This window comes from Bombus affinis, chromosome 15 (genome assembly GCF_024516045.1).
Source record: "Bombus affinis isolate iyBomAffi1 chromosome 15, iyBomAffi1.2, whole genome shotgun sequence".
Lineage (NCBI taxonomy): Eukaryota > Metazoa > Arthropoda > Insecta > Hymenoptera > Apidae > Bombus > Bombus affinis.
The window spans coordinates 3,113,252-3,131,965 of record NC_066358.1 but is presented as its reverse complement, the minus strand read 5'-3'; the positions used below and the strand labels follow the sequence as shown (position 1 = coordinate 3,131,965).

The 18,714-nt window shown below is 36.9% G+C and overlaps 1 protein-coding gene and 1 long non-coding RNA gene across 13 annotated transcripts in view; one reads left to right on the top strand and one right to left on the bottom strand.

The window, feature by feature from the left end:
* Nucleotides 1–18,714, top strand: part of LOC126924936 (potassium/sodium hyperpolarization-activated cyclic nucleotide-gated channel 3) — a 219,488-nt gene that overhangs the window by 39,171 nt on the left and 161,603 nt on the right. For 10 of the 12 annotated variants that reach the window (XM_050739972.1, XM_050739971.1, XM_050739970.1 and 7 more), the window contains one exon: nucleotides 7,550–7,633. The exons of 1 other annotated variant lie outside the window; for it this stretch is intronic. In XM_050739972.1, coding sequence (XP_050595929.1) covers nucleotides 7,550–7,633 — 84 coding nt within the window. Of the gene's footprint in view, nucleotides 1–7,549; nucleotides 7,634–16,431; nucleotides 18,315–18,714 lie in introns of those variants that run through there. One more of the 12 variants, XM_050739974.1, reaches the window with a different exon arrangement.
* LOC126924995 (uncharacterized) lies at nucleotides 13,311–14,566 on the bottom strand. The gene is made up of 2 exons (XR_007713777.1): nucleotides 14,247–14,566; nucleotides 13,311–14,108 (listed from the first exon to the last, which is right to left on the bottom strand). It is a non-coding gene; the product is annotated as an uncharacterized LOC126924995 (long non-coding RNA).

Genomic DNA, 18,714 nt, shown 5'->3' with positions numbered 1-18,714 from the left:
TCTGTTAACATTTTTCCATTTATATCTTCCGAGATGAATTTCTTGCTACTCATTGGACTTTTCTCGATTCAACTAGTAATTTATTTCTTCCTACAAGATAGATTCTGCAGTAATACTGATAAATGGTATCTACTTGTATCCTGCATTAATAAAAATCTTGTAGTGTTATTATTATTACATTTAACTCTAAATTAAGCACAGTTCAAAAATTCACTAAACTCTTCGTCAAAGCATCCTTTCTCAGGTTTCGTGGATTGTGAAGACCGATGCGATTGTCAGATCCGGATGTCCATCGCGATCATCGTACGATAGAGATCGTCGCGACGTAGCACGGTGCCGCGTCGAGTGGAGGTCGATTGTGCTCGAGGCCAAAGGCGGTCTCGGCATATTTATATTTCAAAATTTTCATTGTGAATCGGTTTCTGGGCCACGGGAGATACAAACGGGGGCGGTGGCGGCGGCTGCCGACGTGTTCAGTCCGCCACTCTATTGAAAACCGGCCATGGACGGCCGTGAGTAGTACTGTCGTTCGATAAACGGCGTCTTTCCCGGAGCTTTCGGTTCAAAGATAAGAATCTCGGATTCGAGGTCAGCCAAGCAGTCCTCGAGGCCTCCTTTGGCCATCGGCAAATTTCGAAAGGGCGCTCGACCTCGTACGAGGTGGCAACCGGGTTGCAGAGAACGGTGGGGGATAGTTGCCACCCTGTGTAGGTGTGTACACTTATCCTACACCTATGTGTATGTGTGTGTACGTTACACTAATATGTCTCTGTGAACGAGACTGGTGCACGATCGAGATGAATCGGTGCACCGGCGACGTTCCGGTTATGACGACAAAGGACAATATCTAATATCCGAGAAGAGAGGCTGGCTCTATATTATAAAGTAGGGTTTTTTTATTTCTTTTCTGTCTCTTTTTCTTTTTTTTTTATCTACTATAGTCACATCGAGACCCCGCTTTTTCATGTACCAAGAGCAACGGAAAGGAAGCACAGAAGCAGGTGCTCGATACAGGTTGCAGAAGGTCAAGCGCCCTCCGAGCCAAACAATGAAGAAGCTCTTCTACTCTCCTGGACTTGCACACTGTGTGTCCGGTCTCGATGTGCACTCTGAATTATTTCTTCGGGCATCTGGGATGCACTCCTGGCTCCGGGAATTTATTGGATAGCGATTGTATGATGTGTATTGTCTCTGGTTTAATGGAAGTGGAAGGGTTCGAGGGGATGTTATGGCGGATGCTGCGAATTATCTTGGGCATGGAAGACAATTTCTGTTGGGATATTTATTTTGATGTATTTCTTCGGTATTACTGTGTGTTTCTTCTGTCTTTTTTTTTTTACAGTGCGATTGCGTTATTGGGAAAAATTGTTTATCGATTTGAGGATTAATGTTGGGCTTGGATAAAATGGGATATAAATATCCTGCCTTCTGATGAAATATACGATATGTGATAGTATAAAGGTAAATATTATATCGTGGTACATGCAAGGAGAAAATAAATGATAATAATTAATATAAAAGTAATCATTCAAAGCGAAAGTATCTGTATAAATGTAAAAGATAAATAATAACTGGTAAGGAATTTGTTTTACGATAGTTTCACGTGTTGAATCAGGACGCTTTTGCAGTACTCATTCCAAACTTACTTCCGTCAAACTCTTAAAATTCTCGCTCCATTTCTGTACATCAATCACTCGACATTCGCAACTTTATTATTTTGTTCCAAATATTTTTCACTCGCTTCCAGATTCCTATCATTTTTACATCATTCGTACAAAACTACAGATAAACCAACCAATCTCAAGTTTCTTCCGCGTGTAAACAAAAAATCGACAGACCACCGAAGCATCTATCACAGTTGCTTCAACCAGTACAGCGAACAGAATTCTTGAATCGTGATGTTTTTCATAGGGTAGAAAAATCCAGCGCAGAAACCACCCCCCCTTAGAGCTGGATTCGGTTGACAAATAAATCAACGAGCTTCGTATCAAGCCCCAATTTCAAATACACTCCAGATTCGTCCGGCGAACTCTATTTTCACGACAGGGGGTGAGTCGACGTCGCGCTTCGGAAACGGGGCTGAAAACATTCCACTGGCAAGATACAGCCCCCATTCGGGCCCATGGTCGATACTAAGCCAGCCCGAAACGGTTCACGTCGCTGAAACACATGGACAAAACGGACAATGTCCAGACAAGATGGATCGTATACTGCCACTCAAAAGTGTGGGGACTAACTTGCTTATTTTTCATAGAATACAAATTTGACTACAAAATTATATATAGAAAGACTGAGAATGGTTTCATCTTTTATTTGAATTGTCGTAGAATATTCTGATACGATAAAATGTAATTTTAAACGTTAACCTTGCAATAGAAAATTTGGTACTGTAAGTGTCAAACATTAGAGAACAGTTTTGTTAGTCAAACAGTTCATTGTTTATGAATTGATAAGGAAATTATAATTAGTTCTGATAAAAATATTTAAAATCCGTTAACATTTTGAAGAGATACTGAGATGGTTTTTGGAACATGGGTATACTTACATACTTGCACACTAGTAATTATTAAATATACATCTACATAATAGAATACTAGATGAGCATGAGAAATCAAGAAAATACTAACGAATTATTTAGTAGGACATTGGTAGGATTTTAGTAAAATCCCTATAAAAAAATGCAAAAGCTTTCTGTTCAATTCAATAGTATAACGTACGTTTATTACATGTTTTTTAATCGCCTATGATATTTTATTCCGAGTTTTATATTTAGTCAAGGATGATATATCATTTTTAATCTCTTTTTCTATTGTACTTTTATTGCGTAAAATACGAGAAATATTTTCATTGATTTTTTCATATCCTGATAAACACTCTTGTCTGCTATTAAAACATGAATTTTATTGAAGTTTATTGAATTTTAAAATACTTGTTTAGAAACAGTACAAATTTATACGCCATTTAAAACATCGAAAAAATTGATTTAAGAATTGTGAAAGAAGTACATATTTTGGAATATTAATAAGGGATTCTTGCACTATAGCTTATAGTCTTGCAAGAAGATAATAGTATCAGCATGTGAGAATTTTCCACAAAGAAAGGAGTTCGAATGGCACGCTTTTTCACTTAGAATAGATTATTTGTTCTCGCGTTATAGCAATTCTTCTACTCTGTCAATACTTAAAAGGGTAAGTGAATAATACGTAGCAGATTAGAATTATATTTAGAAGTTTGTATAAGAAATCAACACATGTTAAAATAATTATTACATAACTTGTGAAAAAGGTCGTGGAATTATGGAAAAAATATATTAAAAATTCAAAGTATCATAAAATTTGTAGGCAAACTATTGGTATCATATTTAGAAATTTTGATGAGTAGCTAAAATGTTGAAATAAATATTCAATTTATCATAGCAGACGAACAACAGGAGTATCAACGACGGAGCTTCTTGTCCAGCAATATTTGTGCGAAAGGAACGTTCACAAATTACTTTTTCTAACGAGAAGCTACTTAAAAAAAAAAAAAAAAAGGGAAAAACTGGTTTGGCGAGTTCGTTTTTCTGGGTCGAATAGCGTTTTACACGAAGACAAATGTTTCGCGACATCCTGTTATAATTTTCAGCTTCTGATAAGCTTAAAACAGTGGCGCGCATCGTCGGCCTTATGAATCCTCTCAAACTTTCTTCTACATATAGGGTGATTCTATTCAATCTGTAAATGGATACATTTTAGATAATTAAAGTGTGTTACATGAACTACACAAGTTTCGCAAGTTCATTAAAGTTTCAAACAATGGCAAATGGCGATTTGTACTCTTCACATCTCTTACCACGTATTTTTCATGAAAATTTGATCAAAATTCAAATAGATTTTAAGGGAAATTAAACAGATTGTATGAATTATTTCGGTATGTTTGTGTAGATCCCTTTTTATTTATAACCTAAATACATTTTTAATCTCTTCGTAAAGATCGCGAAATAATGCAGGAACTAACGAGAGTATGTTATACAAACGATACAGGTATTAATTATGATATAAATTTACCAAATTATAGAAAAGATTTGAATTTTCCAATTGTAAAAAAGATTAAACTACACACATATTACTATTACATATAGACTGCGGATATTTAAACGAATTCTGCAAATTCTCAGCAACTACTGCAAAATCCATCTTGTTAAAGATAACCAAGTATCCGGATACTTCTAAGTAGCAGCATAATTATGTCGTCTACGTGTTTCATTCGCCGTTTGAACATTCTTTTAGCCTAAAATGAGGTCGAGTCTTGCCTCGATAACGATACATTTAGTACTACCTTCGCAGAAATTTGATTCTGTGAAAACGACGCATGTAGAATCTAGTAAAAGATTGCTTCTTTACTGCAGTGTAAGATTATCCGCCAATACTTTTTATAATTACTGTAAAATACATCATGTGAAAAATGAGCAAGTGTCCGGATACTTTTGAACGATAGTGTGTGTCTTCTATATGTATGTTTCATTCTCCATACGATATTCTTTCTCAACCCAGGCCCTAGACCGAGCTCAAGCGCTTAATTCGTTTGCTCCTTCGTCCACCGATCCGGTAGCGTACATGCTCGTCACAATGCAAATCTCTGCTCGTCTAATGAATTATTTAAGCGTCTGCGCCTCTCTTTCTCGCGTTCGCGTTCCTTATGATGCATGTCCTCGTACGCACGAATCTCTCCTCCAGAATCTACGGTGTCTGCGGTTCATGCTTCGTTCGTCGAACCGTATAGTCCCTTGACATCTCCTTGGAGAGATGCTCTTGAGAAATTTCTAGCCTGTGACGAATTTCTATGGAAATCCTCCTCATCCAAGACTTTCTGCGGCAAATGGTTCGTTGAACATTACGATTTTCTGGCAAGAAACTGTTGAGAAATGACGAACGCGCGGACACACGTCGACACTTTGTTTTTCTTCATTTTCTTTTGTGTTTTATGCGAAGTAGGTCGCGAAATTTGTTTCCTTCTCTTCAAAGAAGATGAGGAGGTTTATGTTTTGTTGTCATCGCTTTGATTGGCAAATTTATCCCGGACGCGGAGCACTTCGATTTTATTGATTTTCAGTTTGAAAAGAGTCGCCTTTGGGGTTTCTTCCAGATTCGTTCTGGAACGGTCACAATGAAACAGCATGTGCGCCAAACGAATCGATAACTCGCGCCACGATCGAGTGACACGTGTTTTTCCAGAAATTGTAGCTTCTATAAGGATCGAGCTTTTCTCGCGTGTTTTCTTAAGCTTTTTGCTACTGCAGTTTCGTTTAAATTGCAGCCTTAAACGCTTATGTTGTGTGTAATATGATATACGTTGAACCGTATGATTACGTAACAAATTCTGCTACACTAGTGGAAGTATTTATTGCGTTACATGCAATATTATTGATGATGCGATTTATTTTTGCCAAGGTGGTAAGCTATACTTTGTTAGAACCATATATTTTAATCAATTTTGGAGAGATATACAATCACGTTCTAATGTATAAACGTAACAATGTTTATTAAAAAAGTTTTTCGAGATGTGTAATCTTATACCACACCATAAATGCTAACGTTTTTCAAATATTATGTTGTATCGCTGTACCGTTGAATAGCAAATTAATATTTATTTACGAGCAAGAAGGATACAGTAAAATACCACTACAATTAATAAATAATGATTATAATACTTTCTACGTTTAATTATAAATTTATTCTTTCTACATAAATGTGAAAAATATTAATTTTTAAAGAAACTTCTTCGTACTACACTTTATGGTTATCTTGCTACAATTTTGCTTTGTTCCTTGATTATTATTTATATGCTTTTCGTACTAATAGTAAAAGGACAATAAATATTTAAAAGCATTTAATATTAAAAAAAAATATTCAGTACCCAAGTAAGGCAGTAAATATTTAAAAATAGTAAATATCTACATATTAAACAAATTATAAAATATTATAAAAGAATGCGATAATATGAATAGTTCTCATAGTATCGTTTTAAATCTCACGATACTGTTTCTGAAAGAAAAAAGTTGTAATACCTCAACGCACGATATCGCAAGATCTATCCAATCTTTCGCTTTATTTACAAGAGAATTTCGATTAAGCGGTTTAGTCCGCGTGGAAAGAGACACGCGATAAACCAAAACACAAAGATAAATTAAAGAAAAGATATTAAACCTTCCTTTTGTTTCCCAAAATGAAGTTTTTCATTTGCTTCCTCCATTCGCGCCGCAACGTCTTTGCTATGGCAATTTTTATACTCGAAGAATCAGAAGGTTTTGATTTTCTAACAAAAAATTTTCATTAGTCGACGACGTTGTTATTATTGAAATTGCATAAAAACACAGAAAATTGTTAATTGATCCTCGTCACTGTAAATCATATTTGTGGTTCTTCCAACCTGGGGACAAATTTAGGAAAAATTCTATTAGGTCTAGAACAAGATTCTGTGTTTTTCATTTTATCTTTTATATACTTTTTTAAAAGAAAACATGTTTTTGTTATTCATATATTTTCTATCAGTAGATTGATATGACAGATGGATAGAGTAAAATATATAAAATATTCAAAGTATTCATTATATTTAACGAATGAAATAAATTTCTGTTTAGATACCATTCCTTTACTTACATTTATAATGATATGAATTTATATTAACATCTACAGTCTACAGTCTATCTCTGACATATTTACTGTTGATCTTAGTGATTTTCTTTCCATTTTTTAAATAACAAACACGTTGTCTCTTATAATGAATACCGTTTCTCATTGTAATATTGCTTTAGTTATTTAAAAATCATGAGCCATTTCATAAGTATTTCTATTTATATATTATTGATTACTTATTATTTGTTCAGAAAGCTTCAGTTTCTCTTTCAAAGCACAACACGTAGGAACGGTGTACTTTCAGATCATTTATCTTTGTTAATATAAAGTGGATCATACTAAAATGGTAAAAACACAAAGATTCTACAAGATTGAAATCAACGAATTTATACTATGGCAAAATCACATCAATTTGCGTTACAAATTTTCTTATTTTGATAAAAAATTCCAAAACATATAGTTGTGCTAAATTATATTAGCTTTAATATACAGTCTTGTTACAATAAAAATTAAAAAGAATTTTATTTTACCACAAGATGTTCGTTTTAGGATATGTTATATTTATCGATCTGAACTAATCGATTTATTATGTAACAAACGTAATAAAAATGAAATTTTAACCCCATGAACACGACATAAAGATATTCCTTCGTACTGTAATTAATCTAGAAATCGTTGATTCGTGCGCTAATTATATTCCCTTAATAAATTAAGTTTCTCATTGCTCTTTAAAAGTTCGACGAATTTAACGTACGAAGGACCACCAATTCATACCTTTATAAATAAATGTGAAGATTTAAACGAATGACGAAATGAGTTATAAAACGAAAAATACAGAATACTTTTCTACGGTAGAATCGCTAAGTTGAAAAAATCTGTATGTTTGCGTGGAACGTGACGAATTAATTCTGAACTTTTCTTTCCCTTTTATACAGTTGCCATGGAATTGAGAACCGACATGCCGCGAAACACGAAAAGCGTCCGTCACAGAAGCTCGAAACCTCCTGGCCATTTTCCTTGTAAGTCCAAACAAAGTTTCTTTGAAAAGTTGCTTGCTCGATCGGCTATTCAATCAAGTAGCTCGTCGTTCTATGGCTTTTCGGCTTCATTACCGAAAGAAATTATTAAATAGAAAGGAATACTATGAAATATGTAGGTCACTTCTAAATGAGAAACCTTGGTGGGTCACACATGAGGAATGTGAAAGGTGTGGAAATGTTTCCTTTACGAGAAACTAGGTGTAAAATAAATATTTCATATTAAAATAGTTTAAGTTTTAAGCGGACGAAAGTTAACGCTTCTGTAAGCTTATTTTTTGTTTGACTTTCTATGGGAGGGAAGAAATGAGAATCGCTTTGCTCACTATCGTCGTGAAAATCGCAGGTGATTGACGAAGAGAACTTTGAATAATAAGTTCTCTAGTTATTTATATCATATTTATCATATCATACCATATTCATTAACGATCAATATCACAATGTAATATTTCGGTCTTTAAATCTTTAGATCAAAGATTTTCACGATTTAATATTGTAACATTTAACAACTTAACATTCTAACAATCACCACTTTTATTTCCTCAAAGAAATTCCTTCTAAACGTTTACGAAACGCAACGAAATTCGGAATGTTCTCGCACGGCACAACAAATTTAGCAATGTAATGTGCCAACATTTAACAATCCAACGCTCTAACAATTACCAACATCGCTATTTGTTTAAAGAAATTCTTCGCGAAAGGAAGAAATTCTTTACGAAGAACAACGAAATTCTTCAACGAGACGTTCTTGCATGGTACAACGAAGATTCTTGAAAAAAATCCGAAGAATCTAATATCCTTAAATTATCCTAACGTTCCAGCACGCACGCTTCTATTCCTCCGAAGGAACTCTTCACAGACGTTTGTCACAAGGAAGTAGAATTCGAACGTTCTTGCATAGCGTACCAATCCTTTAGAGAGAATTCTCCACTGTTATTTCTATTCTAGCATGTCCAACGTAAACATACTAACACATCAATACCTATCTGTTTACGTGTCACCAATAATTACCAATAATTACCAATTTCCCTTAAATTCCGGAATCCAGGAATCGTCCATCAGTCACGTGCTAATTGTATTCCCCTAACGAATTCAATCTCCCATTGCCGTTTAAAAATTCGACGAATCGAACATTCGAATAACCAGCAATTCATACCCCTGTGGAAAGAATCTCTTATTCTCGAATCGAAGGAAAAACAATGAAATTTCGAGCGACACGCGTCGTCGTTTATTCGATAGGAATTCCTTTCGCATATCTTGCCCCGGCTTGACGCCATTTTTACGGTCAATATTTCCCCGCTAGACTAGATGTCACCCTTTACTTGGCCACCCTCACCCATTGGAAAGTTGTGCCACCCTCCGTGTGATAGCGCCACTGGCATGTTTCCAATTTCCACGAGGGCTGCCTCTTTGTTCGTCACATTCTATCGGCCGCTTTCTTGCTCCCGTTTCGCCTCGCTAAATTTATTCGTCGCCCGCCACTGCTTCTATCCGTCCGACCTTTTCAACGGTGAAACGTTTGCGAACGTTCCGAGCCTTGATCCACGTTATTCCGCGGAGATTGATGAAAAGTAAAAGTACAGACCGACTAAACCGGGTCACTTTGCTTTCGCGGATAGACATGTTACCATGAGAAACGCGAATCGTTAGCATTGTTACATAATTCTTTGCGATGCATTTTCTTCGAGGATTTTTGAAGGATATTTGGAATTTTTCCATTTCCGAACGAGTACCGAACTTTTCCTCAAGTTTTACGGCTGCAAAATAGGATTCTTAAACAATTTTTCATGCCTGACTTAGTCATACTACGAAGATTTTTCGGGCATTAGAACGTTTAGGTTTAATTGACAGGTTGTTTGATGGGCAATAATTTCTATGATTAAATGATATTAAATGTATAAACTAGTTTGGTGTGTTTAGGATTATTCATTTTTGTTTCCAAGATCGAATGTTCCTTGTTCTTTGGAAAGCAATTGCTTTTTTCAAACTAAAATTAAGGCCAATTTTAAAACAAACACATTTATTGTTTAATTATATGCAACATCGAATGTGAAAAAATCAAATTCAAATATTTTCTCTTTTTGCCATGTTTTGAAGAAATTTTTAAATTATAATTCGTTAGTTGAATAACGAGCGCGATGAGTGCTTTTATGATAAATTTAATATTTCTTGATCTTCTGCTTAAGTTTGATTTTAAATTAATTTACGCATTTAATAATAATTTTTTATTTACATAGATAGGCGATCACAGCAAGTACACAATAATTTTGATGAGTCAGCGACAATTCCTTATAAATTTGTCTATTTTCTTGAATTTTTGGCGTTTGAAGGTTCGAAACTTTTGTTGCCAAAATTTCTTGAATCTAGTACAATCGTGTCAATATTCAAGTTCTTGAAATATGAAGAATATCCGAAATATGTGTTGGCCGCAATTGTATTTCAAAGGATAATATTTTTCGAATTTTTGGCAAAAACACGAATTACGAAGAGACGAATGAATGAAGAATGACTATGAAAACACTTTCCTGTAAAAATAAAGTAAAGTAAACATTCAGACGATAACTAGATAACATAATTCCTCCTCTTTAAATAGAATTATAATATTAGTAATATTAATATTAATTGATCGAATAATATATCGTTAGTTAGATATATATATTTTTAGATTATAGATATATTTTTCCTACTTCATTTCCAATTTGGTTTCAGAACTGTTAACGCAACAACTTAATCTAGTTCATGAGATAATAATTTGTTGTTGAGTGGATGAGCGGTTGCGTTTCAATATTTCATTGTTGTGTCATCCAGAATTGCATTCGATTCGCGTAAATATATGCACGTTACGCAAAAGAAGCGCTCACAGAGTTGGTGATGTAATACAGATTACTATATCGGTTCCACATTTACGAAAATTAATACTAATAATAGAACTTCGTGGAACTTTAGATTAGTCGTGGAATACAGAATTATAAATGGGAGAGTTGCAATAAAATACTTTACCATCGATACTTTGACAAATTTCTCAATTCCGAAGCGTTGTTTCGAACTTTATTACAGTTCCAATATTCCGCTTTGTAACTTTTCAAATTCGAACTCTGCGAGCTCCCGTTATCAATTCATCGTTTTAGGAACTCAAATTTCTCCAATTAAGATTTTGTTGGTGTCATTAAACCGCGAAAAATTTTAATTTTTACACCATATCATTCTAAATTCTGTTTTAGATTTTTAAATCTATATTTTACTATTTTCCAAGTGAGTCAAAAATTATGTTACCTATATTACGCGCGTATACATATTTTCTTATTTTTCTCGTTCATCCTAAATTTAAATGAGAGATTTTACATCTTTCTTCTCTTTATTTTCTCTATTTTCTCTTTATGTCGTACTACGTTATCTTCATAATATATGATAATCGTCCCACGCTTAAGAGCTGAAAAACACTACTAATTATATTATAAATAGAAAATACAAGAGAAACGCATGATAACTCACTTGGCTAAAAGGGAGTATTTTAACGTGACATAGATAAAACAGGGAACAACCTGCTAGGTCCAAAAATATAAGCCTTTTAAAAATAGTTGGTAAACCCACAAATTTTCGTAAAACACCAAGGGCGTAGCTAATCTTATAGCAATCAATATTTTTACAATGTTCAAGAGGTCAGTAAAAAATATATAATTTGTAATTTCTAAATTAAATAAGGAGAAAATTTTGGTAATATCAGATTGACGAATATAAAATGTGACTTATCATTACACTGCGGATAATTATGTATTTCTAAAAAAATGTAAACATATGAAAACGTATAGAATGCATATAATACATTAATACACCAACATATATATATATGAAATATTTGAATATTTATTGTAACATTCGCCGAATGAAGAAATCTCTGTCTAAGTTGTATTTATTTGCTTGTGTTCATAAAAATATGGACTTTCATGAACAATTTTCATAAATAGCCGAAGTCTAGAATAGAAGAGAATAGAAAAAAGTTTAGAAGAATATCTATTATGTTCTTTTCCTGTGTTCTTTTTAATTATTATAAATATGATTCTCGTAGCTAATGTTAAAATAACTTTCTATGTTGTTGTAGCAACCTGATCTGTTAGAAATGTGTGTCGTATCGTGATTACTTTGCAAAAATAATTCTAATAAAAAGCAAGAATTAACAATTATTTAGAGGGCAATAATATTGCTACGAAGCTTTTAAAATTTATATTCTTATAATTACAATTAAAGAAACTAGACGTAAATAAAAAGTATCATCATTCAAATATTATAAGAATATTCTAGTTCAAGTACATACACTTTAACGTAACATGTGAATTCTGTACACTTCTACACGTTTAAATTTCTCCCAACTGCATAAACATTCATAGACGACTTGTAAAAGCTCAATTACATAACTAATCTCGTAACAATTTCTCCGACATTCAAGAGGATATCCACTTCCAAACCGAAACAAAACGACAATTTCGATAATACGAGGATGATCTGACAGCGTATTGTATTTTATAATTATTAACCGCACTTGTCGTGTCTGTCCTCGTCGGTCATTAAATACATTCCAACACGACTTTAATCGAACGAATAAAAAGCCCAAGGATTCACCCCTGGCGGATAAATTTTGATAGTCCTCGAATAATCGTGGGCGTGCTTGACCTTAACACTGATTGGTCGATACCTTAAAATAGCCCTCGTGCCGGGCATCTGATAAGGCGGTTTATTTATAAATCTGACTCAACATATTCGCGCGCTCTCGCCTGTACATTGACGATGGAATTTCGTCGTCGTTCCGTCTTCACCGTTTCCTCATTGTCCGCGTAATCGAGTCCCTGGAACCCCGGGGTGCCAGAACATTTTTATTGATTTATCGATTCGTCCATAACCACAAACCGAAACGAGACAGATAGGCAGATAACGAAAAGCGAAATAAAGCCAGAAAGAGGAGCGATGGGGAGAGGGGTGGAATGGCGGTTAGAAAACATAACAAACAGGCTGGAAATTGGTATCAGATAAGAAACCGCGATTCCGTTTGTACGTTTCGCGTTAGTTCAACCTTGGATCGGTTGTGCATTTTTCTTGCAAACGCAACCAGCCAACCTGCCCTTGGGAAATTATTGCCTTCGACGATGAATGGCTTCGCGAATGGGACAGGGGTATGTACTGGCTGCGCCTACAATTGCAGCAAGAAAGTCGATGGTTCTTGTTGCCTTTGCGCTTCCATTGTTATTTAAGTCAATGGAGCAGGAAAGCCACTTGATGCTAGACAAAAGAAAATTTCTGTACGAACAGACCGGGACCAGATGGAATACTTGTCAACGAAGGTTTGGCTCGATGGTCACTCTCGGTTTCGTGAAACGGGCATGTAATTATTAGATTGGATTTCTGTCGTTAATATTGTTTGTAGGAGTAGTCGATATTTAATTTCGACGAGATATATGAGAGATGTATTTAGTATTCATATTCGTTTATTGGTATTCGAGGTGAAGGAATTATATTTATTCAAGGATTGGTACTTGGAGAAGAATCGGAGGGTTAAAGGAAAGAGTTTACTGGAGTAGGATGTTTAATATTCAAGAATACTGGTGGTATGTAGGGGTGCTTTCTCTTTTGTAGGTTTGATTGATGCAAAGGTAGTAATGTTTAGTGCTTATTTTTTTTTGTTGTTTATTTGGATGCATTTTACAATCAATTCTCATTGAGAATTATAAGTAAATTTTCCTGGCGTGGTACTATGTCGTGCTTAATAAGTATTTATCGTTTGAAGTGTTTATTTGACGCAGGAGACTTCCCTTTGTCGAGGAAAATATTTAGCGAACGGGTATATTTCGAAAACGTTTAGAGGATGCAATTAAAATTAAAAGAAATGTTAGGTCGATTACTCAAAGGACATTTTACCCAACAGCTATGGATACTAGAATTGTTGCAAATTTAACACCACTTTTTATTTATAAACATTAACTACGGAATTAATCATTTTATTTATTTATTAAATATTCTACTCGTTATAACGATTATGCTGTATTTTGTGACATAGCAAGTAATGTAAAAGAAGAAAAGGAGATTTAGTGCTAAAGGGTACTCTGTATTCAAGGGTATTGGAAATATATAAATGCTTTCTCTTGTGTAGGATTTGATTGATATCAAAGAATATTTATTGTTAATACTTCATGACATAAGAGAATTTTATTTATTGAAACAGATATAATACATCCTGAAGGAGAATTATATATTGTTTCAATCAAAAGATCATATACCTTCACAGCGTGAATAAATATTTGGCCAAAACATATTAAAGATGGTACATAATATAGGAAATTTGTATTATTCTACGTCTCATACTAATACCGTTATAAAGCGTAGAAAAACAAATTTTATTTACACGCATATTCGCTAGAAAAATTCCAAATCTTATTTATTTATGAAAGATACTACCCATCGTAATCTACTTCTTGTAATACAAAAATTCCATTATGTTACAGAAGAAAGTTCTAGGCATTAGTAACGTATCCATCCGAACGTCCTCGATAAATCAAAATTCCCTTCTCCTTAACCCTTTCTCCAAAGAACGTCGGTACGTGGTAACTCACCCAAATAAAATCCATCAATCATCCACCCAATAAACCAAAATCCTCCGGTGTCTGACAGCGCAACCGTGAAAAACAACGTTATCAAAACCTCGAAACACCCGTAACCGAATTTCCATAATTTTGTATCTTCATCTCGAATCAAGGACCTCGACCTTCCTTCATCGATGACCGTTACTGCCATCTTTTTCCCCTCGTCCCTACCAATTCCAGGAACATCCAGCCCCGTGACTGGTGTAAAGAAAGAAAGGGCACGAGAGAGGAAAATCGAGGCTCGAGGAACGGGAATCGAGTGTGCGCAGTCGCGGGACTGTTCGATGTCGCGGAGCAGTTATCGTGGAGAGCGACGAGTTTCTCGCCGCGTGTACACGTATATATCAGGCGGGAGGAGCGGTCGTCCGGTTGTCCAGGATCGCGATAATCGGGTGAAAGGTAGACGGTGACTTGCAGTGCCAAAGAGAGGCCAAAGTGCGATCGAATCGACGAATAACGATCGCACGACTTAATCTTCGAGGAGACGCGTTGTCTCTTCGAGAAAGCTCCGTCCAGTCCATTCGAACGATTCTAATGGCCGCCAGGACTCGATCGAACCACCCACACAGACACGTAAATGTAATCCTTTAATCGTGTGCTAATATTCGAGACATGAGATGGACGTGAGAGGCTCCTCGAGGATCGAGGCGAAACCTCGCGACAACCACGAACGAATCTGCTCCGATTTCGTCAATCATTCGTTGAAAATCGCTGTCTTCGTTGAGAGACCTGGTGCATCGATCGCGAAATACGAGGCAACCGATCGTCGGTACGGGCAGAACCTTACGGGCTTCCGGGAGCGGCGTGCGGCCTCCTGAAAAACCAGCCCGCTTCCCGATCGATCCCGGAATATGACCTTCGAGTCACGTGTGCCGCGGCGTGACACGCAAGTCACCGATACGAGCGGTTCCGACTCGCGAGGCGGACTGGACATCGATCACGAGGATCGCGCGCCGCGGCGGACTTTTCGTCGCTGACGCGCCGGACGCGGGATTTTCCCTTCCGGGACGACACGACACACTGCCACACAAGGGTGAGAAAGAGAGAGCCACGGGGATCGATACAAGCAGCGGGAAAGTTGCCGAGAGGAAGGAATCGAGTCTTGGACCGGGTCAAACAGGAATTGCAAATTCGAACCAAGTTTCACGACAGCGTCCGTCGACTAAATCGGAAATTTTTGGTGCACGTCGATTAAGAGGGTGAATCGATGTCACAGATACGCGTGCAGAAAATACATGGGATATTTGAAGAAGAGGAAGAATTCTCGAGGAGCTCTGGAAAGTTGACGGGTGATAAATGCTTTGGATGAGAGCAGGAATTTGTTCTTCTGACTCGTGATTATGTCACAGATCGGATGAAAAATTTTCGCCGAGTATCGATACAGAAGGCGATTCGATGTATATGTAGATACTCGTGTGGGAAACGTATGGAATATTTAAGGAACGTGACGAATTATAAACTGGAAAGTTGATGGTGAATGAAACTTGGTTCTGGTTCCTGACTCGTGGTTATGTCAGACGAGTGGAGATTCCTGGAAACACAATGATAGACCGTAAACATTGTACAGGATAGGCTTGATTCCCTGTCAATAATTTCTGTGTTCTAATTATTGTCTTGATCGACGAATCAGAGAGTAATCTCGAGCAATCTATTTTATTTATCAACAAGATGGTGAGTTGTGATTGTTCTTCGCGAGAATCGAGGTTGGACGTCTGTCAATGATGTCAGTGTTCTGTTGACCTCGCGTTCCATAGATGTACGATTCTATTCTATAGTTGCAACCGTGGTTACATATATATCCACAATTCTATTCTATAGTTACAGCCGTGACTAGATATTCACGTAAATTAACAATGAGGTTCTATATCGGTCGAACGATCGACGGTGAACTGTAATTATCCGTTCTGTCAATAATGATTTTCATTTCGTTGAATCACGACCGAATGCCTTGCTTTGCACCGAGTCGATCGATTATCTAACCGTGACCACTTCTCACGTAAATTGGACCTCGATAATCGATGCGAAACCAGTGCAACCAATCCCATCGATCTTCGGCTTGCAAGCACATGACCATCCAGAGAAAGAGAAAGAAGAGGACAGTGAATTATCAGCGTTTTTCGAACAAATTTCTATTCGAAATTAATCAACGACACGAGTGTTTCGATTCTGTTGATTATGAAATAAACTTCACGAGACACTTCGTTTTTTTAGACTCTTATTAATAAGAAACGAACAAGAGGTGATTTATGACTAAGAACCGCGATATCCATGAATGACACAAGTGTTCTAATCTTGTGGCCAATCACTGGTCGAAGGCGATAGCACAGAGGATTCTTTGTTTAGAACTGTTCTCCTACTTTTCGCTCAATTGTCCGCCTTTGAGGAGAAATCAGTCAATACGTCCGCTATTCTGATCGTTTTAGCCATAAATAGAAAAAAGGATACTATAAAAGGCAGTAATAAATGAAAAAAGAATCGTCCTTGAAAAATGGACATGATAGATCGATCAGACGATAAAAAAACGCTTGGTGATAAACGCAGAGCTTATTACCCGTTCAGTTTTCTACCAGCCGCAGGGTTTTTCTATTCAGCTTTTGTCGTAGTTTTATCGTCAATTTAGAGAGTTTTTTGAGCACGAGAGGTCGGCATACCGTCACCGCGTGATCGATAATCGCAGCTTCATTTCGAAAACATCCTTGGACGGGCTCGTTCAAGGACCACGTTCGAATGATCGAACCACTCGAAGGAGAATACGTAGGATCGATATTATTCTCGGCAACGTGACGTGATATGTACTCTACCGTCAAAAATAGAAGAAAAATACGAAATCACACGATCCCTAAATACCCAGGGATTTGCGCTAGGTTTCGATAAAATCGTCCACATGTTTTAAAAATACTTATTAATGCAAAAGTATCCATCCAAGAAGCGTTGAAGGCTGACTATGTTGATTCCTGGCCTCGTCGAGTACGGGTTGTAGAATGTCAGAGGCTCGTTTTCACAGCGCGCATGTCCAGTGCCTTGACTACCAACGGGACGCCTATACCTTGGCCGACGTTGCGAGCCACTAGGGTTTCAAGGGGGTTGAGCGAGGATAGAAGAAGGAAAGGAAGGAGAGAAAGAGAGAAGCAGAAGCGACGAGTATCAAAGTTGCTCGTCGTGGTGCTCGCAATAAAGTAACCGTGATAAAAAGCGAGGCCTGTCACTCGCGGCTGGACGGTGTAGCGTAGAAGACGTGGAGAGAGCGTAGAGAGCCATTGAAGTGGCTAAAGTTTACCCGGCAAAGTTGAAGTGGTCAAAGAAGAAAAAAAAAAAAAAAGAAGGAAAGGGAGTAAGAGGAAGACGAGCAAATTGGTTCGACAACTCCGTTCAAGTTCAACAATTAATCATTGGCTGTGCTGTTACTCTTCGTCTGAGCTTAAAAAATAGCGACTAGTAAATCAATCGTGAAAGACATCCCAAGAGCAACATAGAGATTCAAAGAAGATACAGAAGTAAACAGAGAGAAAGATATTTTTGCTACGTCCTTTCTAGCGTTCGAGACGTACACACGTGGTCGTCGATTTCAACGTCCATTTAAACAGACTGACTTCTCAACCTCCAATTTCCAAAGAGGATTTGTTCAAGCGAATAAATCGAGGATATAACAAAAGGAAGATTCTTAAATCCGAATCACCGTCCCACTGTACGTTTCTATTCTCCACTTTGCTACTCTTTGCGCACGTAGACGTGACGCTTTGCTCAACATGTCGTTCCGTAACATCTTGCGGAAGTGCATCGACAAGACGCGCCAGATAATTGGCCACGCGCTGAAGAGGTGAACCGTTGAACTCATGTGCACGATGTCGAGCTGCAGCAAGAGCAGGTGATCGCTGGTACAGTCAGGAACAGGTGGAAGTTGGTGAACAACGCGGTTTATTAAGGGTCTGACGTGGGAGGATGACGAAGTACGGATTGGCCAGGCTGGCACTTTGGAGGCCGAGACGTTCGGTTACCTCGCAGCCAACGAGCCAGCAGGAAAACAACCCTCTGATGTATGCCGAGAGCAGCTTGTTGTATGTTGTTTGAGAGCGAACACTGTTGTCGCGCAATCGCTGCTGGCTTCCGTGGCTGGATGAATCTGGCCGTGTGCTTTTGATGTCTCACCGATCAGATGTCCAGTTGTACCAGTTGGTCTTTTTTAATAAAGCCATTCGAGACCATTTATTTTTTTCGTTGTCGCTTGATTCCGCTTGCACATGTCGCTGCCAGAGCTGAACGAAATCTAAGAAGAATTTTGGAACAATAATTTTAGAAAAATTATTTGCTATTTAGAAGATTTTTAGAGCGATTGACAGATTGCAACTCTTTGATGATTGGACAATTTTTGGGCTGTCTGATTAGAAAAATTGTGGTTTCAGTAGAATTCTTTCTTTAGATATGATATTCCGTTGA